The sequence below is a fragment of the Manis javanica genome, chromosome 3, assembly GCF_040802235.1.
Source record: "Manis javanica isolate MJ-LG chromosome 3, MJ_LKY, whole genome shotgun sequence".
Taxonomy (NCBI): Eukaryota; Metazoa; Chordata; class Mammalia; order Pholidota; family Manidae; genus Manis; species Manis javanica.
The window spans coordinates 208,863,882-208,881,880 of NC_133158.1; the positions used below are offsets into that span (position 1 = coordinate 208,863,882).

Sequence of the window (17,999 nt, forward strand, 5' to 3'; positions counted from 1 at the left end):
GGAAACTATGTCAATCTGTTGTTGTTCATTAGTTTTGTGTATGTTTTTAACCATTTTCCAGGCTCTTTCTAGTCTGTTTTCCCTGACATCCCTTCCTCACCACGGCCTCCTCTCCTCAAGTGCAGCTCTGGAGCTATTATTGGCTGAGAATCCAGAAAACCAAGAGTGGGAGAGGTGGCTGTTGAGTTTTGGTGATTTCTGAGTGAGGAAATTCTCTTGTCTGCAAGAATTATGACTCTCCAGCTGAGGTGCAGTTCTTCTTTATTTCCTCACCGACTTCTGCATCATGCGGCAGATTCCTGTGGCCAGTGCCACGTTACCTGTGAGCTGATTCTCAGATGTTCTAATGGAAAATCAGAATCAAAATCTAGACTTGAAAAGATCTTTTTCCAAATTTTTTTTATTGTGTTAAAATACACATTACATAACACTTACTATCTTAACCATTTTTACATGTACAGTCGAGGGGTATTAAGTACATTCACATTGTTGTGCAGCCATCACCCCCATCCACTTCTCAATCTTAGACTGCACCCGTTTACTTCTTATGACTCCCCACCTCCACCCTTTCAGCAACTACCCTTCTTTATCTTTTTATCTGTTTGTTTCTTTAGATTTGAAAAGACGTTTTATTGTCACGTGGTTTCACCTCTTATCCACATATTTTGGGGTCACTTACGAGCTTTGAGGCTAGTCAATTGCTCTGTGTTCTTTATGGCTTGTTTCCTCATCTGTTAAAGAAAGTACCTTCCAGCATCTACATGGTTAGTTTTCAGGAAATAGGGGTGATAGCAATAACAATTAAAATAAGCATGCCTCTCTGCCTGAAGGCAATTGTCCACAGGAGATCTGCCTTTTCCAGGTGAAAGGTGTGTGGCTTTGAACAGAGATCGCTGTTGGTGCAGACAGGATGCTCATCTGGGAAGGGAGGCCCAGAGACATGGGAAAGAGTTGGGGGGGGGGTCACCTTGAGGCTGTTTAGCAGAGAGACAGGCTCAGGGATGGAAAGAGGCCCAGACAGGGAATGGCCACGGGCTGCCCCGGGAAGACAGATGAGCCTAGCCAGCATCTTCGGTGGATGACTCCCTCCTTTCTCTGTTCCCCTGGTCGTCCTGGGATAAGAAGGAGCCAATCAGGCCTCTGTGTGGGTGTCAGTGCCTGAACACACGAGGCCCCCTCCACCAAGTTTGACCACAGTGTCCCGGAGCGGTTCCCATCTGTGAGGACGAGCACTTGGGAGGGGAACCGACCTGCTTGTCCGGAGTCTGATAACAGGACAGGATTGAAGTCATATTTCACAGGACCCAAGGGAGCTAGGGTGGGGCAAGGATTGTTACAGATGATGAGGAGAATTTTGGAGACCCAGAAGATATTTAACAGCTGTATCTTCAAGGAAGGATTAAATCTTGGTCTTCCCCAATTTTCCTCTGCCTAGTCCTGCAAACTTAAGAAGAGAGGCCATCTATCTTCTTTAGAATATATTCTTGAAATAGTAGACAGGAGAACTAGGAAAAAAATAGCCCACATTAAATCAGATATATACTTATAAAATCAGAGACCTAGGGTGTAAAGGGCCCTGAAGATTTTCTGTTTAGTTCATGCATCCCGACTGTAACATTACAGATAACAGATTGCCTCTTTCGAGCACTTCTAGCAACAGGAAATTCAGGACATCCTAGGGCAGCCTGGGTCATTTTTGGACAGGTTTAATTGTTAGAACTGTTCTAAGAAATCAGATTTTCTGTAGTTTTCACCTATTGATGCTTGCTTTCTCTGGTAGAGTAGCTCCAGTCCTTCTTCACATTTTAGGCAGACCTAAAATTTGTGGGCAATGACTATAGTTGTTTCGAGTTAAGTATCCAACGTTTTCAACTTTTCTTTTACTTAGCTTAACTCTGTTAGCTGTTCTTGTCTAAGACGTTTCAGTTTGTTCAGGTTTCTTCATGTGGTGTCCAGCATGCTCTCGTCAGTGCAGGTGGGGGTGGGGAAGATAATCATCCCCCTTATGATGGACTCGCTGTCCCTGAGAGCTGAGGGTCACATGGGCTTTGGGGTTCATAATCTACTGAACACAGGCAACCACTGCACTAATGCTTGTATCATTAGTTTTTATGCAACCAACTTCAATTGTCTATCAGATGTTACGGGGCCCTGGTCCCAAAGTGTTAAGGGGTGAAGCAGTTTGTGGAGGCTTTTGGATGACATCAGAGATCAAGCAGAGCCTGCTGGACAGAGCGTAGGGAGCTTCACACAAGCCCAGGATGGTCCCTGGGGACCAGAGCCCTCATCAGCCCCATTCAAGGCAAATCACAAGAACTGGCTTTCGGAGTTCTCACCCAGAAGGGAAGTAAAGCCCTGGGGGCTCTAACTGTAGGTTGAAACTTGCTTTCTGGGGAGCAGGGTGCTGGGATAAGAGACTGAGGAGTCATCTGGGGATCAGCCCTCACAAGAGCCAAGGGATGAGATAAGAGAAGTTGGACATGTCATACCGAGCACAAACATTTCAGTTCAAGAGATGAAGGCAATTTTTTTTCTGGTGGCCTGATCGTGGAAAATGGTGGAAGCTGGGTTTGTGACCACTCAGGGAAGGTTTTCCTGGCCTCGTCTCCTCTGGGCTTTCAAGGAGCTGAAGTGAGTAGTTGTCCATGTGGACTAGGGTACATCCTCACATGGCAGATTTATTAAAGTTGGCCCATTGTCTCAGCCTGTGAAGATTCGGGGCCTGAAATGTGTTATCTGTCCCTCCTAGTTTCCTGTCATCTGCTGATTTAATAAACATACCATCACTGTCCTCATCTAAGCCATGCAAATATTTAGCAGAGCAGGCCAAGGACAAACAGTGCTATGGCAAGATATAAAAACCTTCCTACAGGTTGACAGCCACCTATTAATCACAACTCTTTGAGGATAGCCATCCAAGTGCTTGCTGATCAATCTCATCATACCAGCATTTAGCTCAAGTTTCTGAATCTTGTCCGATAGGATCTAATGACAGACTCTGTCAAACCCCTTGCTGAAGAGTAATTCATTATGTGTCTTGCAATTCTCTGTGGCAAAAGCAGGCTGGAGGTCAGCCTGGCATGATTTATTCTTAGTGAGCCCATTCCGACTCTTGGTGATCACTGCTTTCCTCTCAAAGTATGTCCACAAACCACTTCCTTTAAAACCCACTTTAAAATTGTTCTAGAGATTATTATCAAGATTATTAGGTTCTTAGTTTATAGAATATTTTTCTACCCTTTCTGGGAAGTTAGGAAGATGTTCAGTTCTCCCTAGACTGAGACTTCTCTCATTCTCTGTAGTTGTTCAGAAAATGTCTATAGCACTTTGTCTTTCATTATTTCTACAAGACCCTGGTGGTGTAATTTTGTAGACTGGGAGACTTGAACTTGCTGAGGGCAATGAGGTGTGTTATAACCAACTTTGCCTTCTCTATTATAAGGTTGGCATTATCTTTTCTCATACAAAGATCGATTTCCATGAGTTAAAATAGGAGGAAAAAAATTAACTGGAGCCAAATGGTTCTATTTCTATCCATAATCAATTAATGTCAACCTCTGCCCCAAGCATGAAGACCTCTTTATTCTTCCTGCCCTAGGTATACCCTTTAAAAGCCTTTTGGTCATTTTAACATTGGCACTTATCAGAGTTAAAACCCAGAAAAATACATATACAGTTTTTACAGGTGTCTGACATCATGTCATTTAAAAATATAATCGCTCACCCAATCATAGTGAGCTCCATGTAGCTCCTGATTGTGGAGGTCCACAAGGTCCTACCCCCTGCACGAACAAGCATGGCTTTTCTACAACTCCTGCCATCATTTGCTTCAGCTAATAGGGGTGGGTCTCTGCTCTTTACAATAACCAAACAAGCCTAACCAGAACCTACAGCAGCTGTTCATCTCCCCGTGAAGTTCGGAAGAGCTACTGTGCACCAGGAATCCTGAAACTAAGATTCCTCCCTTCTCCTCATTTTGGTATTTTTTTCCTCTTAAAAATCCCCAGACTCAGGATGTGATTATCCCTGACTCCCCCATCATCTTATACAGCAGTACGTCACTGCCATTTTACATAATTTGCTCTGTCCTGTCTAGGAGGCCTGTGTCCTTTCACATGAGCTTCTAATGTTCTGTGTCTGCACCACCCCATGTGGTGCCCATATGTAGCTATTTAAATTTAAATAATTACAATAGAATAAAATGTACAGTGTAGTTCTTCAGTCACATTAGTGCCATTTCAAGTGCTCAATAGCCACGTGGCTAGTGGCTTCCATATGGGGCAGAGCAGATGTAGAACACGGCCACGACCGTGGAGAGTTCTGCTGGGTGGCACTGGTCTAGCTGCTCTGCTCCTCAAGCCCTTTGGGATTCTTCTCAAGCAGAGCGGCTGGATGGACACACACGTAGTCAGCCCTGCGGTGACCTGTGGCTGTCACTAGCAAGTGGTCCACACCATTGGTTTAGGCACTTGCTTAGAGGCAAGTAATTACAATGCGCATCAGCTCCTTTGTTCCCCAAAGGAACCATGGTTTACAGACAAATGCAAGCAATTATGGCCCAGGTCCCATCGGTGGCACTGTGATGACCATGCCTAACAAACGGCAGCACTTGCAGACCCTCCAAATGTTTGTTTGAATGAAGAAATGAATTAAGAGAGGTCCTTTTAGTTCCTGAAAAACTCCGTTGAAAAGCCAAAGAAAAGTACCATGGGGTTAGGTAGGAAGGAAGGAGAAAAGGAAGGAAGGAAGATCCCACCACCTACTCTTTCCTCTTCATCTTTACGTCCCTGTTTGCATGTCCGAGACCTTGAGGTGGGCTAGAATACAGGCTGCGGAGGGAGGAGGTAGAGAGCAGGCAGGAAGATGAGGAAGAAAAGAAAAGGGGCATCATGGAGGAGGGAGGGCTTCACAGCATTTTGAACATAGAAAGGACTGCAGAGTCCATTTGCCCTAACTCCTCATGTCACTGATGAAATGCGAGCATTTCATTCGGCATTTAATAGAAATCTGCTGAAAAAAAATGAAGCACTTGAGGTCAGAAGACATAGGGTAAGTGACTCGTCTAGAGCTACAAAGCCAGTGAGTGCCAGAGCAAGGGGCAGACGCCGGCCCACCTATGCCGGGGTTTCCCACTGTCCTCTGCTGCACACCCCGGGCTGGGGAAGGAGAAAGATCATCTCTATGTCAGCTTTCGGCCTCCCTGGTGATTTTCTTTTCTCTAAGAAGAAGGTTTCACAGTGGCTTCAGCTACTCAGTCTGAACTTGATGCTTCTCCCATCCCGACAGTCTTCTAATTGGCAGACAGACCTCGCCTAGGCCACAGGACAGCACAGCCGGCTGCCGGGCCCATGGACACTGCTTAACCAACTCACACAAACAGGTTGCAGTTAGTTTGGGGACCACTTGTCTCTCGTTAGCTTGGTCCAGATCCAAATGGGTTTCCGAAGCAGCTTCAGGATTTCATGTACACCAGAATATAAAAACACATTGCAACAGAATTTGACAGGGATTTTAAACAGAATCTTACTCTTTCCCCATTGATCCTGGACAGTCAAGACCCAGATCAGTTGTTTGAAAATGTTCCCCATTTCCTTTACTTCTCTTCTCTAGAAAATTCTCCAGATCAAGAAGTTTGGTGTCAGAGTGTGGAATTAGAGGTCATGCAGATCTGATTTCAAATGCAAGCTACCACCCAGTTGTGTGACCATGCAGAGGGAACCTACTCTCTCTGACATGATTTAGATAGTTATGGTAACCTGTAAGGACTCGGAAGATGTCCCGTTATCATGTGGGACCACAGTGCCTGGGAAACATTACATGATGAGCACTTGTGGATTACATGTGTGTGGCTCAGAGTGAGGAGACCTGGGTTTGAATCCTGACACCCTTACTTCGCAGCAATGGGCCCTTGGGACAACTTACTTGCTTGCGTTCTTAGTGTTCTTGTCTGTATCCTAGGGCTACTCCTCATGGATGTGAGGACACATTGAGATAATGTGCATGCAATGCTTAGCACAGATGGGGTAGCATCTTTGAGGACCTCTGCATTTAGAAGGAGGCACATGGTTAACATTAGCTATCATTACTGTTTCCTAATGTCCCATGATTTCTTTATGTACACTTCTCCGTCTTTGGGAGCACCAAACAAGCTGGTCTAAAATCCTTGGTTGAAAACATCTGCCAAGTGGCAGCATTCACGCCACACTTGCGATAAATGTCTGAACCCCAGCACAGCTTCAGCCAGGCTAAGTGAGGCCAGCATCAGGTTTTATGGGTCTGACGAAGATGTTTGAAATATTGTAGGAGACTGTCAAAGAATACTTAGACCCACTCTGAAAAAGGGCCGTTCTTAATTTTCATCTTTCCTGCAAGTCAGAAAGATATACGCTCTCCAAATAATGGCAGTTTCCTTGTCCTGAAGTTATGGCAGCTTGGTGATACAATAAACAGCTCCCTGTCATAAGGACCGCATAAAACGTGGTCTGACATTTCTTTAAAAGTAAAAAGAAACACGACTGCAGCCAGTGACCTTTCCTCCAAGGGCACAGCTGTTTTGTGTGGTTAGCGGGACCCGTGGTTTCATACTTAGGGGCTACGATATATGACTGGTTTTCCACAAAGTGTTTCCATGAGAAATTACAGTACGTTTCAATGGGGAGTGCAATTCTGCCCCATTCGCATTCGGCAGGAGGGCTTTCTTCCCCTCTTGATGTTTTCCAAATGATATTTTGCTGAATGCTTGTGATTAGAAACTTCTTTAGTATCTGAAGTGTAAGCTGTGTGCAGGATACTGAGGCGTCTTCTGTTTCCTGGGGGTTGAGATGATGGGCTTTTGTCGGGCTGGGGTAGTATCTTTGAGGACCTCTGCATTTAGGAGGATCACTCAAAACTCCGTGCTCCCTTGGGTGAGGCCTGGAAGTCTGCGGGGGGAAATTAGAACAGTGGTTTTGTTAGAGATGGTAGGTGATTTCCCCTTTCTCAGAAAATGTGTGTTCCTCCTGTAAAACGTGATTGGTGCAATGTATAAAAATAGTAATGCAAAGGGGGGAGCCTGATATTGCTAATTGTATATGTGTTGTGTTGGTGAGAATGCCTGATTTTTCTTCCTTTGCTTGTTTTCCATATTATCTTTAACATGTTTTATTTACCTCCATAATGAAATTAAAAAGAAGGGTTACATTTCCAATTAAATTTTTTATTTCCCCCCAGGCATCGATGATTACTGAACACATTCCTGTTAAAGCACAGGACAGTCCCGGCCCACAACTGCCCCCAATCTCTATCCTCTAAATTAGAATAATAAGTCCATGGAGACGGGGGTTTGGCAGCCTCTCTGCAGGATGGGGTGTGGAGTACAGGCCAATTACTGACCGCCGTCCTTCCAATATAAAAACGTGCTCTCTTTGCTCATGTCCAAAACCCTGCTACTGACCTGCCAACAGCAGGGCGTTGACTGCACGGCCCAGTGTGGTGGGAGATTTGTTCTGATTTATCTCTGCTCTCTCACCTTGTCCTTTGTGTGACCAAAGTTGCGCACATGCAGAATGGCTGGCTTGGTTTAGAAGTACAAGCAGAGACCCTGAAACAGTTGACTTATTGGTAATTAGACCACACTAGTATTGAACCCATGACCTCAGTCTCATTAGAGCTGCATTCAGGCCAACGGAGCTGACCAGAAACAGATTCAAAACGGTGAGTGACAGAGGTCTTTGGTGCCGGGTCAAAGGCCTATTTACACTATCCAATATCATAAGTGGGTTCTTACTCTACCATGTTAAAGGAGCGGCAGCCGAGGAAAGTGGCCATATGGACAGGCCACTGCTCTCCGCATCGTGTATGTGGACTGTTACCACACTGCTGTTCTAGCCAGCTCCCACCTTCCTTTAACCAGATCTCCATGTAACTCGCGGGTTAAGGAGAGAGGCGAGTGTTTTCACAGGACTTCCCCCACCTCCTTTCAGTTGCTAATGGTGAAGAGGAACAAAAACACTAGGATTAAAGTCCATTCTGTTAGGCATGATTTCCTCTGAAATGGTACTCTTCAATTTATAAATACTCATGTTTAATCACTATTTTCTCTCTGCTTTTCAAGGAGATCTAAAAACAAGTGACTTGTCCTTATTTCCTGTGGAAAAGGAATCAATTTCCCAGGGATGGGGCAGGATAAATGGAAAAAGCAGAAAGAAAGAAGGATGAGAGACTGTGCGCTTAATTTTCAGCAAAATGGAATCAGCAACAGATTCAAAATGTAACAACTGTTCATGAGATAACACTGGCGTTTTTGAGTCATTGGAAAGAGAATGGATTACTTTATAACGGTTAGCCATTTCACGCATGTAAAGATTTGAAATTTGGAGAAAAACTTTCACCATTCTAAAAGATAATCAAATAATTCTAAAAATAATCTTGGAAGGCCTTTATAAGTGTACATGAAAATACAAAAACCATAAAGAACAATATGGAATAATTTGACTCCATAAACATTTATCATAAAAACTTATGTATATCAAGTACTAAATAATATTAAAAGGCATACTGTGGAAGGCATATTTTTTGTAGCTATGGAAGAGTTAATCACACGATATTTATGCTCCATATGGAAGACTTAATAATAAAGCATTTAAAAATCCACAAGAAAAAGAGAAGCAAGTTAATAGAAAACAGACAAAAGAAATGGACATTGCTTTACATAAAAAGAAATGTGAATGGCCAGTAAACTCATGAAAAATAAATTCAGCCTTCCTGGTAAATGTTAAGAATTGCACATTTCAAACAATTGAAATTTTTTCTCCCAAAAAATCGTCAAAGATAAAAATAAAAATGCTGGCAGTGTTACAAGGAAGTTAGTGCTTTTTTATACCACTTGTGGCTTTGTAAATTGCTATAACTTTTCTAAAGGGATATTTGACAATACAGAAGAAAACCCTTAAAATTTTACATGTGCTGTGACCCAGAAATTCTACCTGTAAGAATCAATCTAAAGGAATAATCATCATGGATATGTGAAAAAGTTTTGCTATACGAATGTTGATCAAAGCATTTTTATAATAACTAAAAATTGGAAACAGCTTAAGTGCCTGACAAAAGGGAATCAGGTAAGCGTATTATGGTGTATGGTGTATGGTGGCACTTCATGTAATCTTAACATGTTGTGGAAAAAAACTGTATTTCATATCGTGGAAAAATAGTCACTATTACCTTGCTCAGAAAAAAGTAATTTTTAAATTGTAATATTATAAATTATATGTTATAGATGCATAGAAAAAGATGGTGGAATAATATATATCACATATAATAAAATGCCGAAATACTTTTCTCTAGGCATAGGAATTATAGATCATTTTAAAATGTGTACCAAATTTTTTTTAGAATGAGCATGTATTGGTCGTAGAATAAAAGATAAAGCAACTTTGTTTCAAATATCATAGCTAGCACAGTTTAATCGTGGAGATTAAATAGAACGCTGTATAATAACAATTCCACACAGGCTTAGAAAGGTAAGGAAGCCTTGGTCCCTAAGATTTGGATTTGAATCTAAAAGGTGACCACGTGGTCCGCGAACTTGGAGTGCCGCCTATCAGAGAGCCACTTCCCTTTTGTTTGGCGGCCAGACTTCCTATGTTCACGGCTCATGCATTATCTCCATGACATGTCAGGCAAGGAACAGAGCGAGACAAAACGAATCTCAGTCTCATTTTAAGATGATTCCGATCACATTCACCCATTCCCCCCTCGCTATCCTGGGAGGCAGACCTCAGTGTGACCCCTTCCTTAAGGCCAAGCTGAGGCACCGAGCCTCCTTCTCGGGTGTTACTGGCCGCAGCAGCGACCGCTGGATTATCTGCCATGCTGCGCCAAAGTAGAAATCATGTCTGTGCGCCCGAAACGTCCAGGTGAAGCACGAGGCTTGTGACCTGTGGACCCATCAAGGACCTGCAGCGATGTCTGGGTGACAGGAAGACGAGGGCGTTCATGGGTGCCGGGCGGTGGGAGGTGGCCCGCTGGGGAGGACAGCGCTGGACATGCCTGGAGCCCGGCTGCCCCGTCAGCACCGTGGATCCCCACCTGGGGCCGTGGGGCATTAGCTTTAAGATTTGGGGTATAATACACCACTTCCTTGGTATCACTGTGACAGAACTTGTCACCAAGGGCTGTGTGTGTGTGTGTGTGTGTGTGCGCACACGTGCTAGTAGTGGCTGGTGGTTCCTGTAGGTGGGCATTAGGAACATTGGGAATTAGAAGAAGATCTTTCCTTACATCTGCCGAGTATCATGTTGGTGTATTACCGGCATCTGAACGACACAATGGCAGTTCTTTTTGGTGACATTAAAGGGACAGAGAAGGAGAGCATGGAAAAAAGAGTATGGAGGTGGGCTCCATACTGTGGCTGTCAGGGCTTGTTTTTGTGCATTATAAAATCCCCTCAGAGGTCCCCAGATGTAACTTGGGAAACTTGTTAAGAGGCTGGATATTCTGTTACAGTGAGCGGGGTGGAAAAACTCAGCAAAATACACACTGCTGTTATTAATGAAACTTCCCTTTAAACCCAGAGCTTCAATACGCTGGGAAAATGTGCATTACACAGACAAGCATTCGTTTCTGTGATTAATACAGCCGGCTAGAGCTTGGTACTAATGAGACCAAGGCCAAGGCTATTGGCTCTATCCCCATGGGAGCTGTTAGCGACTCGTGGCCCCAAAACTGAGGTGACACCCTTCACCCTTGCACATGGAGGGGATCGGGTGAGAGAATATGATGTCTGACTCCACTTCTCATGCTTCTCCTACACCCACGCTCTTCTCTCTAACAAAAGCCACTGCTCTGAGTACACTTGCCGTTGGAAGTTTGTAACATGACAGTCTAATCAGTGATGTTGTCTCTAGAGCCACATTGCCTTTGAAAAGCAGAGGCTGCCCGAATTAGGGACTGTACCAGAAACTGTGAACTAGTCCTTTCAGTGGGTATGAGTTGCCCTATGCCTTCCCGCTTGATTTTTACAGGCAAATACAGCTTGAAGGAAACCATGTCCAGGTTGCCCTGTTGCCTGAGAGGTTGACTAGAGTCTTGCATAGAACAAGCCTCTGTTTTCTCTGTCTTCTGAGAAGTAGTTGGCAATCTGCAGCCATGTGCATTCGGAGAGGAATCAAGTTGGATGTTTTCCCTGGGTGCCCTGCATGCTCTGCCTTGGGGTGTCGGATCACTATAGTCCAAAGCCTTTTGCTCTGTGCCATAATTACCCCCATGCTCTCTCAATGTCTGTATTTATCAGGATTATTTGAGTTGCAAGTAACTGAAAGTTCAAAACACTTTATTTATGGACTCACATCCCTGGGAAGGGTGCTAGGTTTGCTCACAGAATCTAAAGCAGAGCTGAAAGGATCAGATTGTTAGAAACTGCAACTGGGACAACCAGATCAAAGGACCTTTCATTCTCTTTCTTTTCCTTCTCCTCATCTTGGCTTCTTCTGAGAAAGGTTCTCTCCATGTGACAACCAGCATCCCCTAATGCACGTTGGCCTAGACCAGCAAACACAGCTGCAAAACTACTGTCTCCAGATTCTTGCAGTGATCCAAGACAGGGCTCTTCTCTGCATCCGTAGGTGGGTCCACGTCTTAGACCTCACGTGGTTTGCTGAGGGATTAAGTACAAGATTGGCTGGGTCTGGGTCACGTGTCCACTCCTGGGGCTTGTGTGTAGGTGTTCAGAGGGTGGAGAAAGCAGGGAAACTGTGTGAAAACAAAATAAAACGGGAATGGAAAATGTGCAAAGGAAAATAGCTCATCTGCTTGAGCACAAGCTAACAATGGAATCTTCTGAAGGAGTCCAGGGTAATGGCAGACACAAATCAGAGAAGAAAAGAAGCTGCTTTATAAAACATTTGCAACATTTTTGATACTGTCATAGGAACATCATCTAGGCCCTTCTGTAATAGGTAAGGAAACTGATTCCCAGATAATTGAAGTGAATTGCCCAAGACAAATTTGCCCTGCTGGTGGGTAACTGGACAAAAACACCAAATCTGCCACTCACGTTTACTGTTTTTCCTGTGTCGGCCTGCCTTCAGCAGATCTGTTGCTAAACTCGTTCCTGACTCTAATGGTGGGAATTTCAAGTGGTGGTTGACGGTCGGCCCTGATGGTCGCCAAACCCCATTGCTAGGACAGCCCTGTTTCCTTGTCTCCAGGTCAGTAGACACATGCACCTATCAGGGGGTGAAGGAATGCGTGAGCCAGTCAGCTGTGGGCCCTGGACTCAGACAGCGACCCCAGGCCACCTCGCCCCGGTCACACGGGCTTTCCGGGGCCTGCATCACAGTCTCTGGTCAGAAGGAAAGCAAGGGAGAGACCAAAACTCCAACTCGGTCTGGAGCCCCACTTCCACCCAAGACACAGAGAGCCACAGAGGTCGTGGCTTCTGGCCTAACAGTGAGGAAAAGCTGGAGGATCTATAGAATCGTAACTTTTTTTGGAGCCCATCACAGAGCTAAGGTCACAGGACAACCCAAACTAAACTCCAGTGTGGCAGGGCTAGTAAGGCCCTCCCAGGAGACGTGGGACACATGTGAACTGCTCTGCTTTTTGCAGAGCTTGGGAAAAAGAGGGAGCAGCCACAAGCAACCGAAACTTCAGCAAACCCTTGAAGGTCGAGTGTGAGCTGATCCTACTTTCTAGTTATTTGACCATTGACAGAGTGAAGGGCACTGAGCACAATAGGGACCCTTCCCAAGCGGTCAGCCCATTTTTGACACTTTTCCTTCTAGGTGGCCGTGTTGGTTATCTGTTGCTACATAGCAAATGACCCCTTTAAGCAGCTTAAAACACCCGACATTGATGACCTCCCGGTTTCCGTGAGTCGGGAATTCGGGCACAGCTCAGCTGGGGACCTCATCAGGCTGCCCTGAAGGTATCGGCTGTGGCTGTGGTCATCTCGAGGCTTGACTGGGGAAGGATCTGAGTCCAAGTTCATGCACATGGCTGCTGGCAGGGCTCAAGTCCCCAGTGGCTGCTGGCCACGTGGGCTCTCCATTGAGCAGCTCACAGCATGGCAGGTGAGCCAGTGAGTGAGCGAGGGTCAGAGAGGACCCCCGAGTGGAAAGCCACAGGCTTTTGGTTACCTGATATCGGAAGTGACATCCCATCATGTTGGCTGTATACTGTTCCATAGGGGAGAACGATTAGGTCTATCTAAAGCTCAAGGGGAAGGGAATTACACAAGGACATGAATACCAGGAGGTGAGGATCCTTGGTGGCTGCCTACTACGGAAGGAAAGACCATATCTGGGACCCAGAGCTAACGGCTATGCCCTTGGGGTGGGAGGCCATACGGAGGAGTGAGTGGTGATGCTGTGTCCACTTCTCCAAGGACAAGAAAAGAGGCTGGAGTTGGCAAGCACAAGGATTTGAGACTTGGTTGGGTTCAGGTGGAAGGCACCAGGAATGATGGAGAAGGAAGGAAGCAAACACATGTATCCTGCATTGTTATGTCACTAGATTCTCACAAACCCCGTGTCAAAGGTGTGGCACCACTTTACAGCTGAAGAAATTAAAGCCCAGAGAGGTTCGGTATCTTTCTCAAGATTACACAGGTATTTTGGTGATGGCCACACAGCCCTGTAAATATACTAAAAATCCTTGTCTTATACACTTGAAACATATATTTTATGACAATACGTAAATTACATTTCAGTGAACTATCAAAGAATAAAATAAAAAAAAGACCATGCAGGTAGCATGTGGTAGTGTGGGAAATTTCACACCTAATTGTTCACCACTGTGTAGTCCGCTCAGGCTGCCTAAACAAAATCTGTAGACCTGTGGTTTAAACAACAGACATTCATTTTTCCCATAGTTCTGGAAGTGAGAAGTCTGAGATCCTGGCAGGGCTGGTCTCCCCTGAGGCCTCTCTCCTGGGCTTGCAGAGGCCTACCTCTCCGTGCCCTCACATGGCGCCTCCTCTCTGCTCACTCATCCCTGGGGCCTGTGCATCCAAATTCCCTCTTCTTACAAGGGCACCAGGCAGATTGGATTAGGACCCGCACAAATGGCCTCATTTTAACTTAATCACTTCCTTAAAGACTTTTTCTCCAAACTTGCTTATATTCTAAGCTACTGTGTTTTGGGGCTTCAACTTATGAATGCTGTGGGTACACATGTCAGCGCCTAACAAGACTACAAAGCTTATGTTCTTTTGTATAGACTTTTCCAGACAATAGAAGTCTATTGTTTTTGTTAATTAAATCTGCTGATAGACATTATCCTGACTTAAATAGTATAGTATTTGTTTTGTTCAGGTAGAACAGTATTGGTAAAGTTCTGATTCGCACAGACAAGTACTTGTAAATACCAACAGTTGCTCACATTGTAATCTCTAGATGCTCTTCAAAAAAAGTGATGTGAAGCCCAAGGAAGAATAGTTGGGATTCCTAAAAAAGAAAATTAAATTGAATTACTACCAACATGTTAATATTATTTATCACAAAGAGATAAGTGAAAAAATCCAAACGTACAATAAATGCTCAATCTATTTATAACATTATATTATCATGATATTATCACGAGTCTTGTTGTCTCTTTACTGGTTCTTATACAGCTGACAGTATTCTGGGAGATCGCATCCTCTGAGCAGACACGCACGAGCCCAGCCTGACATAGCTGAGCACAGCCACGTCTGCTTCCTAAAGGAACGTGTGTGTGTCCAATATTACATGAGGAGACACGCATGGGCCCAGGTGTTTAAAAAGTCCAGACATGCAAATTAACTTATTGGTGCCCCAATCTGTTACAATTTGGCATGTAAGATGTTCGGTAGTCTTTTTACTTTTTTTAAAGGTAAAAATAATTTTTAAAGATACTTGAATCAAGCACGTGTGGCACCCCAGTGCCGCCTAGGGTTCAGGGGTAAATGGTCTGAAACAACTTGCGATATATCCTGAGGTGACTCAAGCCTCCTGGGCCATTGACAACCCAGCCTGGGGACCTTTCTGGCACAGACACTGTGGGCAGCTGGTAGCAGTTTAGATAGATGGGCCCCTGGCCCCTGGGCTTGTACCAGCTGCATCCGGGCATAACCAGAGCACGGGAGACACACCAAGGGAAGAACCAGGTATGTGCTTGGAAGAAAAATTCCAGGACAGTCTGAACTCAACTTCATTCTGGGTTAATTAACCCGTGGATTTAAAGAGTGATGAGGCAATCTCTGTTATCTGCTCCCCAGATTGACCACAAACCTTAGCATTGCTCAGGAAGAATCAAATGTCACTTAAAACTGCCTTTTTGTCTGCTTCCTCCGTCAATTAGAGACGCCTTTGTAGGGCTGAGGCCAAATGAGTCCATAAAAAGGGCTTATTTACCATTTGGCACTCAGATGAAGCCACCCTCTCCCCCAGTCCCCGGTTCTCATTTATTCTTCTCCACACCCCTCTCCCCCATCTTTTACACCAATTAAGGGAACTCCAGATCTGGTTCAAGTGCCCCAAGAGCCGTTCTTTTCTGAGTACTGAGTTTCTCAGTCAGCGAGGAGAGACCCGCCAAGATCCCTTTATCTCAAAGACAAACAAAGGCAGCTAATGAGGGAGGCGGAGGGCTGGAGGCAGGAGAGGGGACATTCTGGAAGCTTTAGTAATTCTCTGGAGGAGGGACCATGATTTCATGCAGGCTGAATTTTATGCTCTGCGTCATTGATGTGAAGTTTTGTGCCATCATGCAGCTCTTGTCCGCTGGATGGCGACAGAGAGCCGTCTATGCTGTTGTCCCTGCCCCTGCAATAACTTTACCTCTATGTTGCTCAAGTTTAAATCCCGTTTATGGAATAGAATAATACCAAGAATTTTGCATATTGTACGTCTGATTCTTGGCTGCTTAGACCCTACCTTCCCACCCTTTGCCCTTCTCTTGTTTTGTCATGTCCAATTGTAGCCACATTTATATTTTGCATTATTAGGAACATAGATTGGAGTATATACACTGTCACTTGTTTTAGCCTCTGGGGGAAGCTGTCAAGCAATATTTCCCTCTTTCTCTTTTATACAAGAGGATTTGTTGCTCTTTGAGGAATCTTTTTTCGATGGCTTGTTTCAAATTGAGAAGAACTAAGTAGCCAGTCTTGCTGGGTATGAAACTTGCCACTTCTGCACAGACACTTGGACCTGGTCCCTGTCAGGCTCCTTGCTGAGGGCTTCCTGCCTTGGGAAAGGGGTTGCCTTCTGGCTCGGTTTGACCAACTAGGGGGCAATAAGAGGTTCTGGGGGAGACGTGAGAGAAAAGCAAAGAAACTCAAAACCTTCCTCTCACTGGAGAGGAAACCTGGGTTATCCAGGAAACACTAAGGCCTATGGGGTTGATGTCCTCCTGGGGCTTAAGTCATGATGTTGTTCAAAAATAAAAAAAATTGCTGTGGAGGGACTGGAGCAAAGTGGGGACAGAGAGGAAACAAGGGCTTCTTGTAGCTACATTGCAAGTTTGAAATAGGCAGAAAGCTCTGGCTCTGAGGGCAATGGGTCAGCATCGGTGCTGCGCACTGGCCTGTCACTTAGGAAAGGAGAGAAGGGAGACAGAGAACTGAACACAAAAGAGAACACAAGAACGAAGAAGTAGAAGGGCCGTGTAGAAGAAACATGAAATATTCTCATGATGCAGAGACCCTACCGAGGCGTTGAGTACACACCCCAGCCGGAACCCCCAAAGCCTCTGCCTCCGGGATGGGAACACAGCCCAGGCTCTCTGCCCGGGTGGTATGTGGGGCACATCAAGAGCTGCGGGCTGGCTGGGGGAATCCACATGGCTGATGGCTGACTGCACAGCCTGAGAATCCCCTGGTCTGGGGCTCAGAGTGGGAATCCAGAAAATGCCCCAGAGTAGTGTTTGGTTAGCTGAGAATTTGAGCAGAATTGTGCAAGTTCCACTGGGACCCTGAAACCACCTTGTTTGTGTCAGCTATTGATGGCTCCTGGCCTGGTGCTCCAAGGGAAGGGGCTGGGCCAGAAGGACAGGCGGCCCAGGAGAACGGAGTCTGAATGCCAGAGCGTGCATTCAGAAGACCCTTAGGTGGGGAGGCCCTAGGATTCTTCAAAGCAAGGACTTTTCTGGGGACATCTGTTGAGTCACACTGAATGAAATAAAGCTACTTTGTATTTCTATGACCTTATATAACAAACAACAAAAGAGACATGTTCTTGGCTGAGAGCGCAGTGAAAGGCAAGAGCGGGAACTTCTCTTGAGAAATGACAAAATTTGGTTTTACTTTTGCATCAAAAAACCAGTTTTATATTTAAAAGCCAGGGCATACCCATTGTTGTGTTTGAAGCATTTTAGATTTCCTGAATATTTTGGCCGCTGGTTTTTCTTCATTTCATGACTTGCAACATTGAGGTCAGGGTACGATATTAATATCTTTTTTGGGCCATTTGATATTTCTGACTTGACCCCTGAATTATTTGTGTTTGCGTCAACGCTCAGGAAAAAGTAATACCATATACTTGTACAAGACTTAACATGTTTCAAGCATGGCCATACCCACTACCTGCTTGCTCAGCTACCTTCAGAGAGTAGTTGTGAGGCTGGAAGGGCACTGTTGGTAGTCCTACTTCACCAGGTGTAGATATTTTGGTCCAGAAAAAATTGAGTGACTTATCCTTGGCCACCTGCATGGTGCTAAAAGAGCAGGACTGAAGTCAGGTCTCCTGTCTTCCAATCCAGTATTTAGTTGACTTTCTTAGCTTGACATTTTTATTTTTATATATTTTACAAGATATTTTATAAGATATTATTTTTATGTTTGTATGATGCCTTATTAAGTATACCTATTTTTATTTGAATGTCATAATTGTTCTTAACTCTTCATAAAATGACACCAGGAAATGTGACATCAAAAAAAGTGTTGTGAGGTTGGCAAAGGGAAAACAGTAAGCTGTTTCTATCTATTGCCTTCTGGAACAAGCCCCCCAAAATCCAGAGTCCTGGCCAGCATTTACTCCTCTCCGTCTGTTACGATGATGACTTCA

General features: G+C 44.8%; 1 protein-coding gene and 1 long non-coding RNA gene across 2 annotated transcripts in view; one reads left to right on the forward strand and one right to left on the reverse strand.

Annotated features, from left to right (window-relative positions):
- The window catches only part of CDCA2 (cell division cycle associated 2), an 82,489-nt gene extending 73,655 nt beyond the window's left edge, over window positions 1-8,834 (forward strand). Inside the window, exon 15 of the mRNA XM_073232704.1 lies at window positions 8,093-8,834. Within this exon, the coding sequence (XP_073088805.1) occupies window positions 8,093-8,196 (104 nt within the window). The 3' untranslated portion in view covers window positions 8,197-8,834. The remainder of the gene's footprint in view (window positions 1-8,092) is intronic.
- A 2,499-nt stretch (window positions 8,835-11,333) lies between these two features.
- On the reverse strand, window positions 11,334-13,407 carry LOC140848254 (uncharacterized). Its single transcript, XR_012128825.1, has 3 exons — window positions 13,116-13,407; window positions 12,032-12,203; window positions 11,334-11,727 (listed from the first exon to the last, which is right to left on the reverse strand). It is a non-coding gene; the product is annotated as an uncharacterized lncRNA (long non-coding RNA).
- Between the last annotated feature and the right edge of the window lie 4,592 nt (window positions 13,408-17,999).